This window comes from Accipiter gentilis, chromosome 32, assembly GCF_929443795.1.
Source record: "Accipiter gentilis chromosome 32, bAccGen1.1, whole genome shotgun sequence".
Classification (NCBI taxonomy): Eukaryota; Metazoa; Chordata; class Aves; order Accipitriformes; family Accipitridae; genus Astur; species Astur gentilis.
The window spans coordinates 13,267,956-13,294,603 of record NC_064911.1 but is presented as its reverse complement, the minus strand read 5'-3'; the positions used below and the strand labels follow the sequence as shown (position 1 = coordinate 13,294,603).

The following is a 26,648-nucleotide window of genomic DNA, read 5'->3' as shown; positions in this document are numbered from 1 at the left end:
TAAACTTCCCAAGTGGACAAGAATAAGCATAAATTCTAACTGCAGTGAGATTTTTCAATAGATACTGACCTGTGGAAAAAGACAGATAGTCAAGTTAAAGGTTTTGGGGTTTGTTTTTTAATACAGGGTGGGGTTTGGTTGGTTGGTTTAATTTGCTGGTTTGTATTTGGTTGGGGTTTTTTAATGAAGATGGAATTTACCCCTGGAAATGCCTAATTTCAATGTTTTCTTAATATTTTTTAAAACAAAAAGAATTCTTAATTACTATATTTCAAAAAAATTTTGGATGCAGAGTTTCTGTTAATTATTTAAAAAAAAAAAAAAAAAACAAAAAAAAAAAAAAAACAAACCACCACTACACAACCGCAACTGGCTTGTTTGAAACACATTCCCAAACCTTAAGTATTTTCTATGGCCATCTAATATTTACATAACTAAATCATTACACTTGTATTACTGAGCACATCATAAATCCATGGTGCTGTAGAGATTAAGCTAAGAATGTTGTTTTGCCTCCCTTATATCAAATACACCAGCCACAAATCAATATGATTAACCACTGGATCTAGTCTCATGAGTCAGGCAAACACGTAACAGCTATTTTACTTGCAAACCAAACAACTGTGATATTAATGTCACTAAAGCACAATAGAAATAAAATTATTTTTGTGGCATTTTTTACCAAATAAATGGTTACAAAAATAAGTGTTACTGCAGTTTAATGTTGTATGGGAAACTAACCTTGCCTACACTCTCAGTGAATCTCATCCCAGACTAAAGATTACCTTAAAATGAACACTAGATGCGATTGAAGGAATCACACAAATTATTGGCAAAAAGTTTAAATCTTTTCATGCTTTTTTCCTAAACCACCAGTGAAGTTTTCTTTCAATAAAATTCTAGGGACAAAACACGCAGACGCACAATTTCTACAAATTCAGTGTGAATTACATATATGTACATATTGGCCTAAAACCCATACAGAAATAAAGACTGAAAAACAATATAATTTCAAAGAAAGAAGACTACAAATAAGCTAACGGGTAAGAGAGAAGTAGCAGACATTTAAAGAGGCCAGTCTGAATAATACCAGCAACTTCAAAATATTTCTTATACAATAATACATTATCTTGGATTATATTTATGAATTTTCTGAACTTCTTGTCACGTGCTTTAAAACTTAATTCTGTTTTGCAGATGTGCAACTCTTCAGACGTATTGCCAATACACAATCTGAGTGACATTCACCAGAGATAATGAAAATAAACACTATATTTGAGCTGGCCAAAAATCAGAATTTGTTGCTGATAAGAGATTTTTTGTGTGTCAAAAAATATATAGCAATTTGACATATATCTAAGCATAGCCTTAACCATTTTTAAAATCACTTATTTCAATTCTTGACATTTTAGGAAAAGTATCATTAGTGTTTACATTATTATTGATACATTAGTAGAAATAGTATAACATTATTAAAAATGCACAAACTTTTAAATAGGAAGTGAAAAAAACCATATCAGAATTAAATAAATTCGGGGGAAGGGGGACGTCTGTCCCTCAAAACAGAACATTGCAAATATTCCCCTGAAAATATTTTCAGGTTGTTCCACCAAACTAAACACTTTCATGGACGTTTCATAGTGATAATGCAATTTTTATCAAAAAAATCTTTTGCCTAGTAGTTCTCAATCAGTGTTACACTATATACATTATTTTCTCAAAATGGTTAATGGTGCATTTTAAACTATGTTTGTATAGGAAAATATATCATGTATTTAGTGACCCTTCAGTGCAATAATTGATCATCATCTATAAACGGCAGACATGCATTACAAGAAATACATTAGGAAAAAGACTGATTTAAAAAGAATCACAAAGTATATTTGTTTTTTTCCAAACAAGCAAAAAAAATTATTATAGCCTGTCAATTTTTTTCCCTGCAAAAGCCTTTCCAGAAAGGACTCACCAATAGCATTATCACCCTAAGTGGTCTTACCTCCACAATACTACCCTAATAAAATCTAAAAAAACCCAAAAGACAAAAAACAAAAACCCACGTAAAAAATAAATAAAAATTAAAAACATAAAAAAATCTAAAGTGTTCCCTAATCACTTTTTTCTTCTAGGAAAATATAGATTGGGAGAACGTATTTAGAGACAGCTATCTTTAATAGTAAAACAATCATATCGAATTACTAAGTTCTGTATTTACCTTATGAAAAGTCATCCCTGTCTTTCAGCCAAAGAAAAGCATTTAGGGCTTTCCATTTAAATTTCTCTGAAGTTAATTTAAGAAAGCTATAACAGCATTGTTTAATACCATGGCCTAAGAGAATAAGAGTTTACGAACACTACAGAAAAAAACCCAACTAATTGAAATTGTTACTTCCAAGTCTTCCAATGGTAGACAGTCAGACTTAACTATTTGTGTCCTACATTAACAAGAGTACAACATTAAAATAAAAAAATTCCCACAACTTTTAAGATTAAATGAGGAAAAGCATATCAGCAAAAAAGTTCATGACATAACATGTAAACAAAATGTAGGAGTAAGCATTGCTTATCTGAAGGCAAAACCTTACACAATTCAGGATAGCATGAGACATTTGTGGGATTGCTTGATTTTTAAAAACAACTCATACTGAAAAATCTCCACAGAAATTCCTTTCTGTCTGTACATGTAATTTGTAGTGTCAAGATTTTCATAAAACCTATGATTTGCAATAGTTTATGGGATTAATCTGTCCTGATTTAAGCATCTAAAAGCTGGACCTGTAAACAGAAGTTTGTCATTCTAATTTACCTTTATAGACAAAGGAGAGAAAGGTACTCCAGAGCAATTTCCCCTTATCCTCAGATAACCACCTAGCCTAACTCTGATAAACTATATTTAGAGGCTTCCTTTTTCCAACTAATATATGTTACATACAATATATGAGACATATACCCATATACACACACAGAGATAGGCATGCACAATCACACATGGATTGATGAAAATGATCCTTCAATGTGTGACCTTATTCTAAAACATACACTGTATTTTTAGAATTAGGCAACATATGTTTCACTATAATACAGTTTTGCAAATATGGACAATCTCTTATATAAGTGGTTCAGTAAGGAGGGAAGACATTAAGAGTAGATGTTAAATTGTCTAATGTTGGAAGTGGAAATTATCAACGTTATCACAACCAACTTAGAATAAAGCAAAAACAAAAACCCAAACTCTCTAGATCTTAGAGGGACATAACCTCAATTAACTTCTTACCTGTATGCTGCTGGGGGAGGGGGAGCAGGGAATCTTACTTTTGTAAGGAAACCTACTATTTGTTTTGAATGCAACTGACAGATTAATTACATAGCCATAGGTGACATGTATTCGCAAACTTTCCATAAGATTAAACTGCAAATAATAACAGCAGGATATGAACTTTTGACCATCATACCCAAGCAGGGGGATATCAACTATGTCATCTTCTATTAAAAGAAGTAGTCTATCTTGAAGATCTTCTTCACTCTCAGGATAATATTCCACAACAGCTGTAACTTGAAGTCCAGATGCAACAGGTTTTTCTGGATTTTCCACAATCAGTTTAAACTGCAATTTAAGAGAACATAATTTTTGTTTAAAATTGTTAAACATTTCTAGATTAAAAAACATATACATGTGGTTCATTTTCAGAAGAATATGCAGATTGATTTAAAATTCACAACCAATTTTAAAATATGCAGGATTTATAAAATTTCTTTTCCTATTTACTGAAGCCCAGACTTTTTACAGTGAAACAGAAAGACACAATGAATACTAACGCATCAAATTACATGGAAGAGTAAATATCATTTCTAGTCTTTCAAGAGAGCTTTTCCTACCATTGCAATAAACCTTCTAAAGCAATACAAAATTAACTCAGCTACTACTCAATGCAGAATCTTTTTAGTACCTGAGAAAGTAATAAGGATTAAGTCTCAGTCCAAAGCAGCAGCAAAAGGAGACAGTATAAGAGTTTTCTCTAGGTCTCACTGACGTTCAGCTGACGTCAACAGAAAGTCTCACTGTACATTGAAAAATCTGCTTGAAAGGCCCATGGCACCTCCAATTTTGGGGGTCAAATGAAAGAGAAAAAAAACAGAAGCAGCTGAGAGGAAGCACCTTTTTCATCTCTCAAAAAAATAATTCTGGATTTGTTGTTGTCTGTAAGCATCTACTTATATCCAACACCTCCTGCCCATCTTTCCTTGAACAGTATACACGAGTAACCTACTAGCATGTAGTGGGAAATCCAGCAGTTCCCACATTCCTAGGAAAGCCTCACAGCAAGGTCTAGAGCTTCTCTGGTGTTTCAGTCTCCTTACAATTCACGTCACTCTATCCACAGTATGTTTCTCCTCTATATGTCCATTTTAATTAATGTTTATTTCTGAAAGAGAGTCATCCCAGTATTCTTTAAGTTTTCTGTTCTAATTTATGTTTGAAATATGCAAACATATAATTTACTGTTTGTTGATTCTATTGTCTGCACACCTCCTTCTATTCCCTTATAATTTTCCTAGCAGTATAAACACTCAGCTAAAGGAAATTTTTTATCTAATATGCACTGTGATTAGGGGCTTGACTTTGAAAGAGCAGCCATGTTTTAATTTTGAACTGTGTAAAATTGAACTCTTCTCTAAAGAGAATTAAACAGCCAAGCATATTCATTCTCTACAAGGGAAAATGAATATATCGTACTATGAACTTTTAACGAAACCTATGGAAAACTGCTTTGTTAAGCTAAATTCCTTGAAAGCCATTTCTTGGCCATGCACTACGACAGCTCAAGGAAGGTTATTTTTCAGTTCTTGCACTCTATGAATGTATGCCTCAAAATTTACAGATGAGTCATATACTTCAGAGCCATCTAATCGCAGATAGCAGCACAAGGTCTGGGAATGAGAAAGGGCAACACAACAGACCTTTCAGGAATGGAGCATGTGAAGTGGAATTTTGTCCCCTGTCATATTAGTCATCTCATGCACAATAGCATTAAAATACTCGGCAAAAGGCACGAGATACTCACAGAGGTAAAAACTCAGAAGTTATTGTTGAGTAACCTTTTCTTTTTTCTAAAACTGGCTCTGCCTTTCCACATCTGGAGCACATGAAAAATTGATAAGGCTGATGAAAACTAACAAAACAGAATAAGCACAGCCCTACCAGATCAAGCACTCTCAACAGCTTCCAGCTCATTCCAAAAATCTTCAGTTACAGTGTAATAAAAATCAAGATGTCTACGTCATGCAAATTAGCAGATTTTAGGGTGGGATAAAAGGCATACACAGTCTTGGCCACTCTTGACCTCCAAGAGAAAGGCTGACTACACAGATAGTGAAATTATCCAAGGTACTTCAATTGTCTGACAATCATTTTAATGACTATGCTGGAATACACTTATTCATAGTTCAAGTTGCTGTGAACACAAAGCAACACCAGCTTCTGTTCCACCCCCAACGCCAGTCCAACCCTTCGATCCTGATTTTGGCATAATTAACAGATAATAAACTAGCTAGACCAAAGAGCAACATAAAACTACTAACCACAGCTGGGTTTTGCTGGACCCACATACTTTAAAAGTCAAGGGCTAAAACGGTTACAATTGTAAAGATGCATTTGCCTTTAAAAAGTCTGGCTCTGCGATGATTTTTCCAGAACTAATCAGATGCTATCAATAGTAAACATACTATCTTGAGAAAAGACTGTAAAACCCTCTTTTCCAAGAGGGCTCTCTGCAAGCAAGCACCACAAATGCACTCCACTCAAAAAACTTAGAAACATACAATACAGAAATGAGGTAACAGAGCGATCAATCAGCCCTATGGAAATCCAAGCAAAAACAATTACAAAAGTTGTGCCCTTCAGCTGAGCTGGAACACACCACGAGTTTGGTGTTCACACCATAGCAAAGTGAGCCATTTCTACGTAACACTCCTTGAAGTAACAAGGAACTCGTGGGCTTCTTGAGGGATAAAATTTCTGGAGAGTGCAAAACCAGCCAGTAAAGCTAAGCAGGATTTTTTACCAGCAATGGACATGTAGTAAGACATACAAGAAAGCTAATTTACTTCCACAGAAACTATGGGTTTAACAAAAAAGGAAGCTCTCTTCAAATTGCTCATGACCTCAGGAAAATACAGAACTGGGAAGGCTGGGGTTCATTTCATTCTGACTTACAGGCTTCAAACGAGCAGCCTCATCTGAAGCTCTATATGACAACATTTTTCAAGTATCATAGAAATGAGACCTACACATTCTCACAAGAAAACAATAAACCAAGACTGGCTTCCTCCTTCTGAACTGTCACACAAGAAGCAATTCAGACAACTTTGGCTCTAAGAATTACCTCTTATTCTTTCCAGTTTATCCAGTTATTCAACTATTTTAAATTAATTTCCAATTCACCAGCAAATTCCAGTCAGTTTCATAAGCTGCTCAGACAGTCCACGGTAGCATTTTCCATTCGCAGTAGCTGAACACAGACAAGCATTTACACCTGCCCAAGCAGCCTCTTACACAGGACCTACCTAGCTGGGCAGACATGTGGGCAGACACCCCCCCAAAACTGCAGGAAATAAAAGCAGAGCCTCTGGAGATGCACTTTTCCTCTGGCAATGTTCTGCACCTCAAGGAAGGCCTGGGAACCACGAGGTGAGCGGGCTGCATACCGGTTCCTCAGGGCAACCCCGGGAGGGAAGGATACAGACCCTCGGGACCCACTCGTGAGGTGTGTTCTCATGAGGCACTACCGTTATTCACGCACGCTGGACCGGTGCGAGGTGCTGCATGAACAAGCACAGAGCCGACAGCTGACTCGTAGAGAGAGGCAGGCCTCGACGACGTTACACCCGCCCGGCCGGGCCAGGGGCTGTGGGGGCAGACGCTCCCCGCCGCTTCCCTCCCGGCCACCCCTCACCTGGGGCCGGTGCGGCGGCAGCAGCTGGAGACGACAGCTCTCCACCCGCCCGTTCTGGACGCTGAGGGCGGCCCGGTAGCGGCCCCCCGGCACCGCGTCCCTGAAGCACACTTCAGCCGGGGCGATGCGCACCCCGGCCACGTCCCGCCACCCACCCGCCATGGCGGCCGCCGCCTCAGCTGGGCGATCAGCGCGGCCTGGAAACGATCGCTTAGCAACGGACGCAGGACGCGGATTGGACGGAAAAGAGCGGCGCTTCCGAACTGACCAATCGGAAGAGGAGAAATCGGGTAGAGGCGGGAGGGGCCGAGCGGCTCGGCCCGGCCCTGCGGTGCCATCGGGGTTCGGGCGTCCTCGGCCGCGCCGTGTCGTGTCGTTGCCCAAAGGAAGGGATTTTTAGCTCGAAACTGTGGCGTTTCCTTGCGGTCTCCTCAGGGGCGCAGCCTGAGCCCGCCCTTTTACGCTTTCACACTCTGCCGCCTCGGCAGGTGCAGGGGGCCCCGGTAGTCAGGGCCGTTGGGGCAGGTGGAGGGCCGCCATTTCATGGGCACCAGGTCGGGCAGGAGCTGGAAGGAAATTTAAAAAAAAAAAAAAACAGACCCCCCTGGTTTTTTGGAAGTACGCCAAAACAGCACCATCCTATTGGCCTGCCTTTACCAGTAAAGAGACACCTGAGGCCTGCCATGGGCTCCGGCTTGTCCAGCGTGGTCCCTCTTCTTCACCTGAGGTGTTTTCTGCTCTCCAGCAGCGGCCCGGGACAGTGAGGGGTAATACAAACAGGGATGTTCTTCCTGCCCTGGGTTTCTTACAGTAAAGGTGGATTAACTTGAAATAAAAATGACCTGATTCCTCTTCTGGGCATGCATGTTAATCACAGACGTGGTCTACACAGAACCACAGCAGGGCACTAACGCGCCTGTTTGTTGGTGGGAAGCTCAGTGTCTGCAGTGCCAGTGACTACGCTAATAATTCATTGCATGCATTTACTGAGTGGTGAAAGATGTGTTCCTGTTCTGTATCCCTATGCTGTAATTTAAGTGGTAAAATGAAGCTGACAAGAATCCAGCACTTAGGCAGACTTGGAGGATAATGGGTGATGTGCTTTGCTTCAAAATAGCAGAAGCAAGGAGGGGGAAAAGCACGCACAGCATGCGCACAGAACGTCAAACATCAGTTTTGATTAACCCAAAATGTTTTGCCTTGATTACTTCATCCCTTGAAAGTGCATGAGGACTCAAATTATTTATATTTTAAAAGTCAAATGTGAGAATCTGCAAACATGGATGGTACAGGATCAGGAGAACTACCAATGTACAAAAAAGGGCCAAAAGCCTATGTTTAATGGGTCAAGAAACCCAGAGGGAGCAATGAGAGAGGAGAGCCTTTGTGTCTCTTGCTGGGGAGGGATGCTAACATGTCTTTTTGTCCCTCTTAAAAATTCGAGTGATAGCTACCCATCTGTAGAAAGGTAGGTACTGAAGAATGAGTAAGAAGAATATGACATTGCAAGTGCTGAGGGTAAAATCCAGGCATCTGAAGGGAGTTCTTTGGGATGACTACTTGAATCTGTTTTATGGTAACATGATTGTACTTAACTGACACACACACAAAAAAAAAGAAGAAAAAATTAAAAGAGAAGATTACCTTATCAAAGAATTAAACTCCCTCTGCTTTTTCACTAGAGAACGGAGAATACTCCTACATAGTTTCTCTGATCCTTGAATGAATTCTTGAGGAAAGTCAAGAGACGTAAGATAAGACCTAAGAAATATCTGATCCAAAGAAAGAGAAACCTTTGAAACTTTACAAAGACATCATGATGGTGCCAAAAAGTCACAAGCTCATTAGTTTATCTTACTTTGGGTTATTCCTCAGTTTTCACATCAAAGTAATGTGGAAATGTTCTGTCTTTCTGATTACCCATTCTAGTACTTGGAAATAATCAAATTCAAAAGCAAAGAACTAACTAGTTCAGAGAAAATGTCAAATATGTCACTTGTTATATACTATGTCACAGCAAAGTAGTCAGTCACATTTATTTTTTCCATTCCACTGAGAATTGTAGGAACATTGTGATGGGTTAACCCTGGCTGGATGCCAGGTGCCCACTAAAGCTGCTCTATCACTCTCCCCCTCAACTGGACAGGGGAGAGAAAATATAACAAAAAGCTTGTGAGTCAAGATAAGGACAGGGAGAGATCACTCACCAATTACTATCACGGGTAAAACAGACACAACTTGGGGAAAATTAATTTAATTTATTGCCAATCAAACCAGAACAGGATAATGAGAAATAAACCCAAATCTTAAAACACATTCCCTCCACCCCTCCTTCCTTCCCAGGCTTAACTTCACTCCCAATTTCTCTACCTCCTCCCCGCAGCAGCTCAAGGAGACAGGGAATGGGGGTTGGGGTCAGTTCATCACGCATTGTCTCTGCTGCTCCTTCCTCCTCAGGGGCAGGACTCCTCACACTCTTCCTCTGCTCCCCCAGGAGACAGTCCTCCATGAGCTTCTCCAATGTGTGTCCTTCCCACAGGCCACAATTCTTCATGAACTGCTCCAGCGTGGGTCCCTTCCAAGGGCTGCAGTCCTTCAGGCACAGACCGCTCCAGTGTGGGTCCCCCGTGGGGTCACAAGTCCTGCCAGAAAACCTGCTCCAGCGCGGGCTCCTCTCTCCATGGGGCCACAAGTCCTGCCAGGAGCCTGCTCCAGTGTAGGCTTCCCACGGGGTCCCAGCCTCCTTCAGGCATCCCCCTGCTCCAGCGTGGGGTCCTCCCTGGGCTGCAGGTGGAGATCTGCTCCCCCGTGGACCTCCCTGGGCTGCAGGGGGACAGCCTGCCTCACCGGGGTCTTCATCACGGGCTGCAGGGGAATCTCTGCTCTGGCATCTGGAGCATCTCCTCCCCCTCCTTCTTCACCGACCTGGGGGTCTGCAGAGCTGTTTCTCTCATCTATTCTCACTCCTGTCCAATACAAACATTTAATATTGTTAGCAAAACTATTAGAAAGAAAAATTGCTTATGATTTTTCATTTCAGTTCAGACCTTGCTGGAGTACAAGAGGATCCTCAGAAGGTTCCCGCCCTCTCTACTCCTTCTGACCTTCTTGGTGTCCTAGATTCCCATCTGCCTCCTAGTCAGTTCACTAGCTTTCATTCTGCTAACTGAGCTCCATGTGGGGCTGTATAATAAACCTGACCTGTGAAACGATCCAGGGTAAAAGCACTCATACATGCTTCTCTTTTTTGGTGTCGTTGGAGGAGTGTTGTCTTTAAGCAAGATTATTTCTTGGTCTCAGTTTAGAGCTCTGTTTCATGAACAGTTGAAGAAGCACTATTGACAGGATGCTAACTTTGTGAGTGGGGGCTGGAGCAAGCAGCAGAGACAGAAATCTTTAAAAATCACTTCTGTCATAGAAGAATTAATAGCAAAGAACAGTGCCCTATTCTCACTTGATTTGATGTAGATATGTCCATACAAAATTTTTATCAATTTAACTAAATTTTTTGAAAGCAAATTTTAACTGTGATTTAGCTTGTGTGTAGAGGAGCCAAGTTCTGCATTAGAAGAATCCTGATCTCTCTGAAATAGTTTGGCTAGGCTCTCCTCCTCTTCTGCAGATCGTTATATCCAAATGCTTACTATTGCCATCATTATGATAACTCATTATGAAACAACATTAGATAATGGACTCGGCTCCTTCCTTTTCTCAGCTTATGCTGGCTTCATAAAATTTTTTTATTAGTCACCTAATAATCATCCCCAAAGAGAAAACTATTGTAAAGGAACAGGCGTACTTTGTTTTGATGACAGAATCCTTCGTAACTAGTGCTAGCGTATGGATTATGCATATTCTTTCTCCTTTATCACTAAATCATATGACCACATTAAGAGTGATTTTACTTCTGCAGAAATTCATGCTATTTTACAGCGCAGTAAGCTGTACAATTCACATTGCATTCACCTTAGCAGTATCAGATGATGAATAATAAAGCTTCACAGCAAACTTCTCAAAATTGTATTATAGTCATCAGAGTGAAGAGTATAACCTTATATAAATCTCTACCACACCTCAATGTCTGAGTCACTTCCAACTTTTGTAAGCCAGACTTTCCAGACATGAAACTTGTTTGACTATCCACTGATCTGACTATCCTCCCAGGTTCCAGCCAGAAAACCAGGATAGCATCATTAGTTCTTTCCATTTAATAGATGAAGCTAATTTATTTAAAATGAAATAGCCCCCAGCTTGTTCAGATCTATCCTGGGGGCATGGCCATTGTAAAATGAGATGCAGAATTAGAAAGCCATCACCAGTCTGTTTTCCCCTGCTGCACAGGGGAAAACATTATTAGAAAACACGTATTAGAAAATAGGGAGACCTGAGACGCTGGTCCTATCTGCCCATGTTCTAAACACAGATCAAAGATGCTTGTGCACTGACCAAGTCATCTATTAGATCAGAATTAGCTCTCACTCATCCAGGGATCTCTAAAAACACAGACAAACCCCTTCAGAAAGTATTCAAGAGGTTAGGAAAAGGGGCAGTTAAAATGATCATAAGGGTAGTTTATTTGATAGTAATTCAGCAACAAGAAATGACAGTGATATCTGAGATAATTAAACTAATTTGAACAAACTGCCACTCATACTGCACTTCATTCTGAATCCAGAGGAACTGTGATTTGAACTGTGAATGCTGACCTATTTATTCTACTTCAGGAGGAATAAATATATTTAGAATATACTAGAAGGAAATAGGGCCACTTACTGGTAAAACAAATAAAGTGTGTGTACATTTATATCAGCTTTTAGGAGTCAGAAACAAAGTCCAAATAATGATGAGTAACAAGATATATTCCTTTGCATTTAATCTTGCAAATTGCTCTGTTTAGTGGAAAACAAGAATGCTCAAAATGACAGATTTGGGCTCTAATTCTCTCTAAAGGTCTCTTCACTAAACAAAGCATTCTGCAAGAAGCAGAACTAATGAAGATTTTATTGGGTCTTTTTGCTCAATGAAACCATCAGTCTTCACAAAACGTGTAAGAATTGCCAATCTCTGAGAGGTCCTTCCTTCTCAGATTGGGTTGAAAGGAGCAGGACCAAAATTATTGAAAAAAGTGAACGACACATAGACTGTCAGTTAGACAAGGCAATCAAAAATGCCTTCCTTTTTTTTTTCTCTTTAGGGTGACTCTGTAGAAATTGGTAAACAAAAAACAGAATCATAAATACATACTGTCTCCATTATTCGGCAATATGGTTTAGGGCTCCAAGAGCCACACACTGAGCTATTATATAAATCTACAGAGCACAAGCAGAGTGATTTTATCACTGTAATCCTTCAGTTTAGCTAAATAGCCTGACTAAGAGGGAAGCCATAGTACTGCTGTAACATGGCAATACTGATTTGGGGACCAAGGCTAGTACCAGCACCCAGTGAGCTGAACATTTTGGTCTTACAAGCTCGCAGCAGTTAGTCCAAAGATTTCAGCACCAAAGTACAAATGCACCCTTTGTTTCCTGCAGTCTGTTCCAATGGAAGTTCTTTCTGCATCTGGTATCTTTTTTAGTCACCATGTGTGAAAACATCCTCATTCATGAAAAATTTAGTAACTCTAAAAGCATCCATATCCACTCACGGAGTTCGTGTATTGGACAAATATAAAAATTGCTGGGTAGAAAGAAAAATCACTGAACCACACTCAGCAACATGATGAAGATGTATGTTTCTGAGCTGGGCAGATCATCTCTGATCAAACCAGAACATAACTATGGAGAAACTGCACATATATAGGCAATCGGAAATTCAGATATGGGATAGTTTGGAAAATCTCTCATATAACTCAGGGTTTCTTTAAGAGCTGCCTGTGGCTTTTAAAGACTCCCATAAAATCATGATATTTACCATGTTGAACCAGAGCAGTAGCCTTTCCAGGCTGATTTCAAGATGTCAACAGCTATTGGTATCAATGAATCAATACTAAATTTGCACTATACACAACTAAGGTGTGATTTCTTCAAGTTACTAATGGTGGGATTCATCTCGCCATACTTCACTGATATAAAATCAATGTCTAGTCTAAGCTTCCACTGTGGTTAGGATTGAGATAAGTACCTCCAGAGGGTGATCAACCCCCTCCCCTTACATAGGTATTTAAAATAGAATTCCATATATCACATTGACTTTATGCAGGTCTCCTGCTATCCAGTTACTTAAACAATTTCAAGAGCCTTTTTCTTAGGCAGTAATGATAAAATTATTGAGGAGCATGTGCAGATATTAGTGAATTTATTTTCTTTTGCCTGAAGGCTGAAAATTACCGCCTAATCACTTTGTGGTACAATTATGTGTACTTTTATTATACATGTATCTTTTACATTTTATATGCAATTTATCCAATTTACTTCCTTAGAATCCAAGTTCTTAGTAAAATAAATTAAATTTGCATTGTGATTGTCTGAAGTATCGGATCACTCCCCAGTTTTCAGCTTTTTAGGTACTCAGCCTTCTGAGCTGCTTGATGTTTTTATTTCCTTGACTTCAATTACAGTTGAAAACCATTACCAAATAGATATGTCTATTTACTTTAAATGCAGTCAGACTGTGGTTCAGTATAACCTTCTACGGCTACTCGTTGCATTATCAATCCACTTTGCCTGAAAATACGAACCCTAGTCTTCATGAACATCATCATAGCTTGTTGCATTACACTAGGAGAGCTCATTTATTTTCTTAAGTTACAGACGAAAGGATACTACCCAATTTATCTGGGTCCTTATCCAATGATGGCTTTGAAGATCAATAACAAAGCTTCAGAATTGCATTAAATGGGAATTAGGATAGAACGTATCTTGCAGAGTGTAGAAGATATATATACTCTGGGGAATTCATGTTACTCAATAGGTTAATGATGCGTTGTGTCAATATACGCTTTCTTTTATGAATTTTACACTGATTTTTTTCAGATTGCTATTTCAACATTTCATCGCACACTAGGCAAAAAGGAGAAACATGGATGTTCAACTGACCTTCACTATTCTATTCATTATTTTATATATCTCTATCCTAATATTTCTTGCTCAGCTTAATCCTGTATTTGTATATTTTTTCTTCAGTTGAGGGTTTCTCCATGCCATTTATTTTCCCTTTTCTAGTCACTCACTATTTTTAAATGCTGTGGTCTGCCTGTAAATCTATCTGTAGATATGTTTCTTAATGCAGTTTAATATCCTGTCTGTATTGATATTTTGCATAAAGCAGACATTAAATTGATTTCTCCTCGCTGACATCCATTTCTCTTTCTGACTGGTCATATCAACATAGGGGTTCCGCAGGTCTTCAGCTTCTCCTTTCAACATGCAGTACTTTCACCTTATCTACACTTCATTTCACCTGCCACCATGTGGCCTCGTTTATCAGCTACACATAGAGCATGCCTATTTATTATGGTAGTATTAGATATGTTTGTCTTTTAGGCTACATATGATGGACATTTTGCACTTTCTAATTTTTCCTAGCCATAATGAAAAATATTTAATGTATTTGAGGCAAAAAAAAAGGCAAGCTTCCAGGTAAGATGCTCATTGAGACTCAAGAGTTGACATAATCTTTTTAACTCAGCAATAAACTTTCTTTCAGCAATTTCATTAAGCACCTATGTCATATACAACAAAATCACATCCATCAGTGCTGTAAGACAAGAACAGAAACAGGCAATGCATAATAAAAGCAATTATCCAGTGGGAATAGAGGTCACCAGTATTACCAGTCTTGAAGGCTATTCACACAGAGCTAATAGTTTGGGGAACTGTTGAGAGCTGAATCTCATTTCTTCAGTACTTATTACTTTCTATTAACTGAAGAGGGATCCACATTCCTGAAATTACAGAAATTGTTGCAAAATATCCTAGATTAATTCATAGCTGGCACAAGTTCATATGTCTTGTATGTGATGAGGTCCTGTCAACAGTGAGCTTCCACCACTGCAATATCCGTCACCTGCTGTAACAACTATTTCCTTTCTATATCTCGCTAAAAGTTCTCTGAAAAGGGGGTGGAAATGAAAGCTAAGCAGCACGAGCTAAGTACCGTAGAAGGCAGAATACTAGAAAACATCAAAAATGCTTTGCCTGATCATGAAAAAAGCACACACATTCTGCTTTAGCGTCGGCTGTGTGCTGAAATGCCTGCGCCCCAGCAGCAAACAGTGCGGCTATTTTATGGCAGCGCAGCAGCTGGTGCTCAAACAACCCCGGCTGGCCAGAGCACCCAGAGCGAGGGACCCTCCTTTCCAGAAGCAGCCCTTAGTGGTTAGCTTCTCCATAGCCCAACCAGTAAATCATGCTCAAAATATTAATTGAGCAGACCATGATGAAAGCATAATTTTAATTAATTTTGCAATATGTATATGCCTAAAACTGTAGACGCATTTACAGTGAAAATTAAAAGACATTAAATTGACGGTGTCTCCTACAGAATTCTTTCTTCCACCCAAACAGAGAACCATCTGCCTGTGTGCAGGCAGATTTCACATTTTCTGGGAGAAGGCGTGACTTTATTAGCTTTACCTGGGCACTGTGTGGCCTCTCCTGCAGGTCAGCAAGCTCAATGTGCATTTTGGAAATGCAAGAGGTTCCAAAAACTTTATAGCTGCTTTACTATAACTGAATACACCTATATCTCTGAGATCTAACTGCTTAGATATTTGGTGAAAGAAAATGTATAACAAAATTATTTGCAAGAGCACTATGAATTCCTAGGAAATATTGAAACAACCAAAATAAGTTCTCACTGGACTTCGTAAATAGCTTAGGGTGGGTGAGTGCAATCTGACATACATGCAAGAGGCATTTCCAATTAGAGGAAAAATCCAATTTAAGAGCTACTAATGTAATTTGGCAGGCTAGTACATACTTTGATCACACCTTGATGAATCTGCTACAGAGAGCAAAACCCAGCATCCTTCAGCAGTCTGCTGAAAGTGGATCCACTTCTGCCCTCATGAGTCCTACCTGGCACAGCAGTGCAGCAGGGGATGGCCCTGCCGTGGGAGGGCAGGAGAGGGAGTGAAGGGAAAGGAGGAGGAGGAAAGGTAAAGACAGAGGTCTCTGTTCCTGCTGGACACGCAGCCAAGCCCTTGTCCGTATAAACTGTGAGCTACTGTGGTGTGATCTTCTAGTATTTCTATTTTTTTGAATAAAACGTTAAGTCTAGCACGTTTCTTATGTCTCCATGTGTTCTCAGAAATGATCTGTGTAAGAGCCAAAGCAGTTACCATACACGCTTTCTGAAGAGTTTTCTTCATAAACATTTCAGGGTCTAGAATTTTCAAAATAAGCAGAGTATTTGAGGAGAGTGTTTTTACGTTTTTCCCCACTCTTGACTGTTAATGAACCCTGTTTCAGGATTTGTCTTTTATTTTGCAGAAATCAATGGTACGCACATCATAACTCTCCATCGATCCTAAGAGGAGGCACTTAGCTGAACCTATCAGCTACAAGAATGGTAATGCAGTAGGGATTTGTATGCATGACTTATTTCTCATTTGTCTTCCCTTGCAGGCCTCCCAGCACTGAGAACAGCTGTGCACTAAGCAGCAGAGATGAAGAAAGCTACTATATTTATGACAGTGCTCTTCTTTTCTCTGTTGCCAAAAGAGTGGTCAGACGTAGCATAGCAATTTATACTGCTGAATTCTATTATTGCAATATTTTTATATTTTGGGGCACATTCGGAAAATAAATTCATCTGCCCAATGCCATTATCTGTTTAGGAAGTATAACAACACTTTAATACTGATTTTAAATTCAGTATATTTGAATTAGCTGCTTATATTTCACAGTGGCATACTTTAACTCAAATTCAGCTTTCAGCAACCACTGGAACATTTCCCCTCAAGTTCTTACCCACAGGGCTAGAAGCCAGCTTACAAAGTTTTTCAAATTTCTAGCCAAGGATACAATAAGCATTTCTTTATGCTGACATCATGAGTCCAGCACTTCTCTGTCATCCTATATAAGCTTCAGGGGCCCAACTATCCACAGTATTTAACACATCACGTTACATCTTGCCACAGATTGTGAAGCATTTCCTAGTAGTCAGCAAAGTTGGTTTTTCATAGTCATGAGTGACATTTCACAATATTTAAGACAAAAATGGTCCTGTGACCATCTAATTAGACTTTCAGTAATATAAAAGCCTTGTCATTTACCAAGATCTAATTGCTTCTTTAATTCCAGTAGCTGGAGTTGTACTAAAACTTATCCTTTAGAGAAACATCCCATCTTGGTATCAAGATCTCCAGTTCTGACATACTTATTTCTTTGATTTGTTCCAATAGCTAATTATCCTTATCTTCCCAGTGGCTCATTCACTGTACTGTCCCAGATTAGTCCCAGTCCATCATCCATGGACTCTTTGTCTCTAAATCCAAGATCTCTGGCTGCAGATAAAGATGCTTCACTAGTACAGAGGTAACCAAGTACACCAAGAGCAGTTTTATTGACACTTTGAATAGTAGATGGTTGTTTTGGCATTTTAAATACATTACCGGCATTCCAGAAATCTCTAATTAGACTCATCTTTGTTATATTCAGTTTCCACTTAAAAACTAAAATGTCCAAGGGCACATAAACAAAAAAATATTCTATTAACATGTAGTTAGTTACAAACGCTAATCCCAGATATGCAGGACACTAAGATATAAGAAACTGAAAGTCTTCGTTGTTCTTTTGGAAGCATTTAAACACTATGGATGACAGATAAAAAAATATAAATTGGAATCTGAAAATGTAGCAAAACATATAAGTAATTTTCATCTCTCTCCCACACTACCAAGATCACAACTGAAGCACAGTTGGGGTGGTTTCAACTGAATATACTAGAGAAGTTTGCTAGAAGTTTTGGCACAAAGTCTTTGAAGTATTTGAAGCAACTAGAAGACATTTCACATGTTGCTAGAACAAAATAATTAATGAAGAATAATAAAAAGTTTCAAAAAGCTAAGATGTGAAAAAGTTTTGCAATGAGACAAATACAACTGTAGGTCAGTAGCTGCAGTCTTGAAAGATGTGGAAGAATTCATATATGAAACAGCAGATGGAGAAGCCGGAATAGTTGAACAAAGATGGATCCTATTCAATATATAAAATAATCATAGAATATGTTAATATTTAGTCATTGAGGTCAATGCAAACAGTAAAGCGTAACAAAGAGTCAGCTTATTTAACTGGCGGATTTGTAGTAGATTGAAGATTATGTTGGGATGCAGTTTTATGTTCACTGCGGTTGCCTCAGTTTTTCTGGATTTGCATGTATGGTTTTCTAACAGTGGAAAAAATTAAGGGTGATGGCACGGTCTGGACAAAAAGTTACCAGACATTGACAATTTGTAGTTGTTTGGGAACAAACCCTTGACAGCAAAGGTGGTCAGCACGGGAGGCAGTGCCGCATCCTGATCTAGGGCGCTGACTGCTCTGGTGTTACCTCAGAGACAGAAGGAGAAAGGGAAGGAGTTGAATAAGGCATGGATGAGACAGCCAGGTAGAGACTTTAAATGATACCTGGGAATGGCTCCTTACCATTCACCGCTGCAACTGATCTTGCAGTACGCTGAGCCTGTGCATGTAGAATCATAGAATCATAGAATCATATAGGTCGGAAAAGACCTTTAAGATCATCGAGTCTAACCATCAAAATGTAGATCCTAAAGAGATTTAGTCCTGGTAACTGCAGTTTCTACAAACAAAGCCAAACAGCTGGTGGTGGAGCTAAGCTGTCAATTTTACTGCTGAAGACTGGCTTCTAAGAGACTCCAAGGAAGTCCTTGTCTGGAGGTGCTCCAGAGGGGTCACAGAGAGTTAAGAGAGGTGCTGTGATGCTGGCACCCTCTCAAGGGTGCAGATGAATTTGAGGTCCAGAAACTGGAGTGGCTGCCCGCCCAGCTGGGGAGGTCACTCAAGGAGACCAGGGAAGCAGTCACGTGTAGGCAGCAGGACCCTGACTCAGGCAAATACTATGTAAAACAGAAAAAGGGGTAAAACTGTAGAAATACTACCACATTCAACTAAAAGGGTCTGAGGAATGGAATCTACGATTATACTTTTTCCTCTCAGTCAAAAATATGTAGGGGCTGTACACAGCCTTCGCTATTGTGATGGTGTGGCCTGCACTCCAACACAAAACATCACATAAGTTATTTAGTCTCTCTGAATAAGGGCGATTCTTTGTAGCCGCTCTGTGCCTTTGCTCTCAATGAGTCATTTTTAGGAGGGGAGATCATGCACATTGTTTCGCACCAGGCTTCTGAAGACAGCGGTTCTTTCATGTCAACTAAATCCTGTTTAGATCGGTAGATTAGACTAATCCATGACTGCCATTTAGTAACAGAAAAGGTTTTTCAGTGAGTTAAAAATAAAACGGGACATCTTTCACTCCTAGATTCTGAAAGGGAGTCCTAGAACTGGCACTGTTTCTTAGAAATCTAGATATCAAAAATCCATAAGCATTTTTGCAAAAAAACCATGAGTTTGTTTTTTAAAAATGAATGACTAAATACAGAACATACTTCAAAAGGGTTTTTTGTAACTCCCTAGAAAGGGAATGTTACAAACAAAAAGCAAACAAAGAACCCTCAGATGTCTCAACTTACTCTTCTACAAATAAGAAAAACAATTTCAGAAAGGCACGGACTTACATAAAAAAAGTCTGCCTTTACTTTTTCAGGCCATCGCGTCATTAACTATGCAGCAATCAGAAGCTGTGGCATACACAGAGGTTTCACAGCTGGGAAAGCTCAGAGTACAATGGTTCTTCCCTCTGCTTGTCCTTACTCTTTGTTACCTAATGAAACTGATTATTTCATCCTCAGTATGACCCTTTGAAAATGTCTTTGTTAATTATGGCCCTCTTTGTTAGCTATGACCCTCTTGCCTATCTTGGACAAACTCATTGCTTTTAGATCTGTCCCTCTATGAATCACTTTTTATTTACTTTTCTCAAGTTGATTTGCTTCCTGCCTGAGCTACTTTGTAGCTTGTTTCTTCCCTTTGATTTTTTTCTAGTTGTAAGATTTAATATTTGTCTGACTCACTATTCTATATTCACTTATCATCGTTGTTTCTGATTGTCATGATTTTGTCAGTTTTCTTTTTCATTCGGCAATTTATTTCATACCCCAGCCTGCCCAGAGCAACATATTTTTATTCATTAATTTCCCATTTATTTTTAATCTTTTCTTCTCTTTCCTCTCCATGACTCAGCCTGTGTTTCCCATACTTTGTGCTTTTATTGTTTTGGTAGCTATTTTTCGCTTGTTCAGCATCAACTGCTGGAACTTTCAAAGGGCAGGAAGACAAAGAGGCAGCTTCTGTGCTGAATGGGGTGATGTCAGTAATGAAGCTTCTGAAAGCACATTTCATTCCATTGACTTGTTAACAATTAGGAATCACAAAACAAATTGGTCTGTTACATCTGTAAGATATAGCTCTTGAATTTGTCTCCTGCAATTTGTTTCAACTTTATTCCACTTAGATCTTGCAATTATACAGCAAATTGGTGTAGCTTTTCAAAACAAACACATTGCATGATCCTGCAAGAAACAATTTAATGGCAGCCAGTGATCATGAAATCACCACTTTAAATTAATTAGTAAGTTAGCATCACTGCATTTTGCAAAGCAATCCTTTTTACTTTCAGTTTTGGAAATATCTTTCATACTTGCAGCAATGTGAGTTAATTTCAAAGTACCATGTCAGTATTGCAAGAGTAACTACTGCATGAATTTTGTGTAATACTGCTTTAATCTCAAGCATCAGAAAACCAACAATATTAATCTTCATTACCTCTCTCTATTGCAAGTATCATTTAATAAAGGACAGATGTCCTCTTTTTCTGTTCTACTCAACCTCTTGGATCTTAATAGGGTTTCTTCCAGCTCTAACAATCACACCCTACATCCTCCCAGTTGGTTCAGTTTTCTGAATATCACCATGACTTATGACACTCTATATGAGAGATATATGTGAGAGAGATATATGTTTCACGGCAATTCAAGAATGAATATTTAGGCCTTAGTAGGAAATTAAATAAGATTCTGTCCCAGAATTTCAAGAAAGGATCACAGCCATTGGTATTATTTATAAGATAATTGAATGGTGCTTTCCAATGCCATTTCTCATGTAATACTTTTAGTATAGTTTATTTATAGATTATTTCCTTTGGTGACAGTATTAGATCTTGTAGTCTGATCTCTATTACAGCACAGGCTATTAAACTTTACATAAATACTTTTGTAGAGGCCAGTAACTCCTAAAGAAAATTTCTATTATATCTTCCAAGAGATATCCACCACTGATTTTGTAACATTAACAGGGGAAACACCAACCTCTTTTGACAATTGTTCTTGTTATCAGCCTTGCTATTAAAAAAGTAACAAAATAAATATGTGCCAGATTTGTACTTTGAATATTTTTGGCCTTAGTAACCAAGCCCAGATTATTGTTTTGCTTGGTTCCACTGAGAAGCCTTTATTGTTTAGTATTGTTTTCCTTTGAAAGTGCTTATACACTCTTACAAGGCCACGTTCTATTTGATAAGTGAAAGAAGTCCAACTTTTTCAGCATCTCAGGGTGTATTTTAGTGGATGGTCTATTTCTGATGAGCAGCAGTTAATTTAGCACTGCTCACATGTTAACAATCTCGTTGCAAAACTCTGCCAGATGTTGTGTGTCTTCATTCAGTGCTCAGCTCACTGGTTTAATACATAAGGACTTCTGGACATACACTTCATGTTCTTGGTGTTGCTGTAAGGTAAGACAATCTCTTGTTTTATCCAGGTGCCCACAGAGGTCTCACAGTGGTTAGTATGTTTCTGAGAAGTGTGAGAGTAGCAAACCAAAGGAAAATATCTGGCCTTCATCCTATATAGGTCAGGAATATATATATATATATGTATATATATGATATATGTACTATATGTATTTTATATATATACAAATCTCATTTGAAGGTACCAATATAAAATCTTGTTTGAGAAATTATATAAATATATATAAATCTCCTCTGAGGGCACCAAAAAACTTGATTGACAGAACTACACTATTGAAGGAATAGCGTTCAGGGGCATTGATACATTAACTATGCTACAAATATGTCTACTACAGTAAAATATTGCCTTCAACCTCAGAGTCATTTTTGTGATTTTTTTTTTTTGTGTTGATATCACAACTGCATACACTAGGAATTTTGTGTAGAGAGCTAAAATCACCTCGATACTCCCTGCTTACAGTTCTTATGGTTTATGCACCATAAACTTTTTGTTATAGCACGTCACCCAGGGAGATCATGCTGCCTCTCTACTAAAACCTCTCGTTGTTTTCCAGGACACAGACTCTGTCCTGTTAAGTAAGATCTACGGTCCTATTCCTTGTCATATGTTCTTCTAGCAGTTTGTGTTAAAGTACAGCGTGCTTCACTTAGCTCAACTTTCTCCCTTGTAATCCAGAATACTGTGTTTGCATGACTTGTTTTTCACATTCCTTACCACTTCGGACCATTCACAAATGTTGACACCACTGATTTTATTTCTTACTTATTTCAGCTAATTGATTGAAATGACAAAGAACACAGAACTGATGAAAACGAAGCTGATTGAGAACTAGAACTAATCCCTAGAGAACCTTCCTAAAAATGTCATCATCAGTAATAACTCCCTGCTGACGAGTATTCTTTGAGTCCTGTGAGCCAGTTCTTAATCCATTTAAGATGTACTTTACTCATACTGCATAGCCCTAATATTTTTATCAGCGTGTCATTTATAGTAAATCAAATGCTTCACGAAGTCCATTATGTACTTACTTTTATCAACTGTAACTGTAAGAAGAAAATCAAATATATTTGACGAAGCCTATTTTTCATAAATCATGTTTACCAAGCTTAATAAACCCTTCTCTTTCATTTTTTTATCAACAGAATCTTTATCATTTTTCCACTATTTTGCCAAGAACTGATGCTACCCACCAAGGCTCCTATTACCTTCTCTTCCCCCTTGAACATTTTGAATACTCATAAAATACTAGTATGTTTTTGATCTTCAGAATCGTCCACATGCAAAGACTTATTCAAACCTGACATTTGCAGGAGACAATCCTAAAAGTCATTGCTTTTAGGAATCCTGGGCATAAGCTATCTAGGTTTGCCAATGTGAAATATTCTTCTGCTAATACACATCATTTAACATCCACGTTGGCTACTAATAGTGTGATTCATCTCACCTAAATTCATCTAAAAATAGCTAAGTTACCTAGGATTCCACAATAGAGAAAGAAAGAGAAGATCCCCATAGAGCTATTTGATTCTAATTATCCTGAAGAGAATCAAATAAATTTAAACATGTCAGTAACATTGCTGTAAATACACGGATATTAGTAATAGTAGGTTAAAAAACACTGCATACACACACACACCTATATTCTTGTATACGGTTTTGTGTAAAGGGAATTTTCAGAAACTCTAAAACAGGAATGCATATGTGACCAAGCAAACACCATCTATGCCGTTAAGGACTATTATCTTGATGCCTGCTAAAGAAAACCAGGCGCCTTCTGTGGGAGTTGTAAGGGGGTCACGTAACTTCAAACACGTACAGGATCTGTTGAAGCTGCCCCTAACTAACTGCACAGGAGAAGCTATCGGTAAACTGTGCCTACCTGCACGGCAGCAAGCACCACCGGCCGTGCACCCTCCCTTGCTGCAGGACGGGCTCCGCAGAACCGAGCGCCGTGCCAGCCTGTACCGCTACAAAGGCAGGGACTGGTTTATTGTCATTAAAGGGCAACATGGCATGCACATCTGGCCGGGTTCCCCACCTGAAGCCTGGTGGTAATTTGGCTGCTATGCTTGGTGGAGAACGTGGGCAGCATAGTCGAGTAAGCTTTTCCTGAAACTCTGAGGGAAGGGAAAGAGATATTCCTTGTCTCGTTCTGACTGCAACCCAGGCCCAAATATCCAAACAAGATCTGCAGTGGGAGATTGCAGAATATGCAATGGAACAGTAACCAGTCCAGTAATGGAAAGAGGAGAGTGTAAGCAACAAATTGAAAGGATCACCACCTTTGTCTTGCCATCTCTAAGGAGGGAAAAATTCCTTGCCAGTTAGAATCATGATTCAGTGTGGTCCTAATCTGCAGACAGAGGGTGCTTTCCATAGGCAGTTAGGAAATGCAAAACATATTTTTGAAGGCATGGTTGTCAATGAGAACCAAGTTAAGGGCATTCAAAGAGCTTATTGGATGAGCAGTTCTGGCTTCTGAGTGTTCGGGAAGCAAGCTGAAAACAATATCCAAGCGTAATTGGGAATATGATGCAACCACAGAAGGATTAAGGACAGCAGCTATATTATGGGATTTCCAGGAAAAGGGCACGGGTATGGAACAGGGTGGACACTTTCCAGAAGAGGGAGAGAGTTAAGCCAAACACTAAGCGAGGCACAGGCTGTTGTTTGGATTACACTATGAAATACAAGGAGACATCAAACAGATTTCATCTAAAAAAAATTAGCTGAAAAATAAATTAGCTGTAATAGCAGACACGGCGCAAATCATGGTTAAAGTGGAATTAGATGCCACTGAGCTTAAAGCCATAGCAAGGGAATTAGGGACCTCAGTAGGAAAACTAGTGTGGTTGTTATATGTACCCACACCAGTGATCACTGATCATCTGGGTCTCGCCGTTTACATTCAAAATGAATTAGACCTTGTACGATACCTTTGTTAACATTGATAGTCCAGTTAGCCCACTGATTGTAAGTTTTAAACTCTTCAGGATATTTCCACTGGTACCTTGGTTGGAAATCACCTAAACAAAAGATAGCAGTGTGATATAATTCCAGTGTTGTAGATGTAAAACTTTGTTCTTCAAATTCTAAACCAAACAATTTATAGTTTGTTAGTTAGGTTGAACTTTTTCAAGATTTCAGCTCAGATTACCATTCAACAAGCAACCCTGCTTACAGCTAGTGTTGTGCTGTTTTCGGTTCTCTTCAAATGAAAGTCTCAAGAAGCATATACCAATCAAACCACAGCGGTTGCTCTTAGGGCCATAAGTACAGTAGACCGCTCCTTATCCTAACTTTTATCACTACCTTTTACTAATTTTCTAAGTTTCCTTGTTCATTCTGTAGGAATATTCCACTTGTCCAGAACAAGTGGACACTTTGGGGTTGTCCTGCTATGTGGGATTTATTTTTTCTTGATTCATAAGATTGTGCACAAGCCTTTCATTATTTGCTCTTGATGTGGCTTCCTTGGGAATTCTCCATTGTTAAAACGCCACATTATGTAATTGCATTGCAGATAACTGTGTGATAGCTCTTTTCACAGGAATGGCTTTATCCAATTTGTAAATAGGTGAAAAAGAACTAAACCATACTGGTTTCCCCAAGTGGTGATCCAAAGGGGTCCTATGGAGTCAGTCTGTACCCTGGCCCAAAAACCTCCTACACACTGAAGATGGATTTGGTTTTGAAGTATTAGAGCATTTACAACTGGTCCTGCTGTGCACCCATTGCTCTGCATCAGCCACCATCACACTGTACTAACTCCATCTAATGTTTAGCTTTGCCAGAATAGGCTCATTCATGAACAGATCACGTCAGATTGCTTTGTTCTAATGCTGGACCTACCCAAGCTCACAGACCATCTCCATCTGCTCATATTGTTTCCTTTTATTGGGCAAATACCAACTACTGCTTGAATTGAAGACCCCGGAAGCTTCACTTTCCAAGACAATATGGAAAGTCAGAAGGTCTTTCAAAGCTAGAGTAGAAAGTTACATATGGTTCAAATTAACTCCAGTAACTATTCCATTAAATTTCATAATTATTCAACTGGAATATATGCTGAGCAAAGCCTGTTTAAGCAATGGATTGAGAAATATTTGAAAGTGAAAGGGAGAAGTAGCATTTTAAGTACTTTATTAGGAAATTTAGGTGTAGTGAATGGAACACTGAATACTGTAGACCTTGAATCCATTTGGGATAAACTATCACTGATGGGCAATGATGTGACTGAAGCCTTCCCACAAAGAAATGAAAGACTATATGTTTCAGTACATAGCCAAGGAGAATCATTGCTCCTTGAAAAAGTTGTGTTCTCATTAGTTTCAAATACTGTAATAATAGTAGATGAATCCAATTGCAATATTATCAGTTCTATGTGGTTTGTTGCTATTAAAATACATTATTGCAAGGATTAATAGAAGCAAAGTTGATCTAATTAAGTATAGAAAGGTCCACCATCTTAACTGTATGTTAGAAGACTGTAAACCAGTAGCTTTACTTACTTTACTGTGTGGAGCTGTATTGCAGATACATGAAAGAACCACATATAAACTCATGACCCTTGAACTGGTAAAATCCGTCCCAGTGGAAACCAGGCATTCCTCAAGAAGGAGCTGACTGCATAGTTTCAGAAAGGTATTAGGATGCATTCTTGCTGTAGAGAAATGGAAGCAAATATTCACGATAAAGAACTATTCTGATCCAAAAGTCAGCTGGTAGGCCCCACCCAAAAAAAAAAACTTCTATCATGGTATTTTCAGAGTAAGACCATATTTTAAAATTGAAACCCATATTTTACAAGGATATTTTGCTCAATACTTCCCAGGTTTTAGGTGTACAACCAAACATCATTC

General features: G+C 38.8%; 2 protein-coding genes across 2 annotated transcripts in view; one reads left to right on the top strand and one right to left on the bottom strand.

Moving 5' to 3' along the window:
• CFAP47 (cilia and flagella associated protein 47) overlaps positions 1-17,539 on the bottom strand; it is a 347,638-nt gene extending 330,099 nt beyond the window's left edge. Inside the window, 3 exon segments of the mRNA XM_049834739.1 lie at positions 3,451-3,601; positions 6,951-7,213; positions 17,338-17,539. Coding sequence (XP_049690696.1) covers positions 3,451-3,601; positions 6,951-7,213; positions 17,338-17,539 — 616 coding nt within the window.
• Positions 17,540-23,508: 5,969 nt separating this feature from the next.
• The window catches only part of PRRG1 (proline rich and Gla domain 1), a 63,145-nt gene continuing 60,005 nt past the window's right edge, over positions 23,509-26,648 (top strand). The window contains exon 1 of the mRNA XM_049834738.1: positions 23,509-23,837. Coding sequence (XP_049690695.1) covers positions 23,509-23,837 — 329 coding nt within the window. The remainder of the gene's footprint in view (positions 23,838-26,648) is intronic.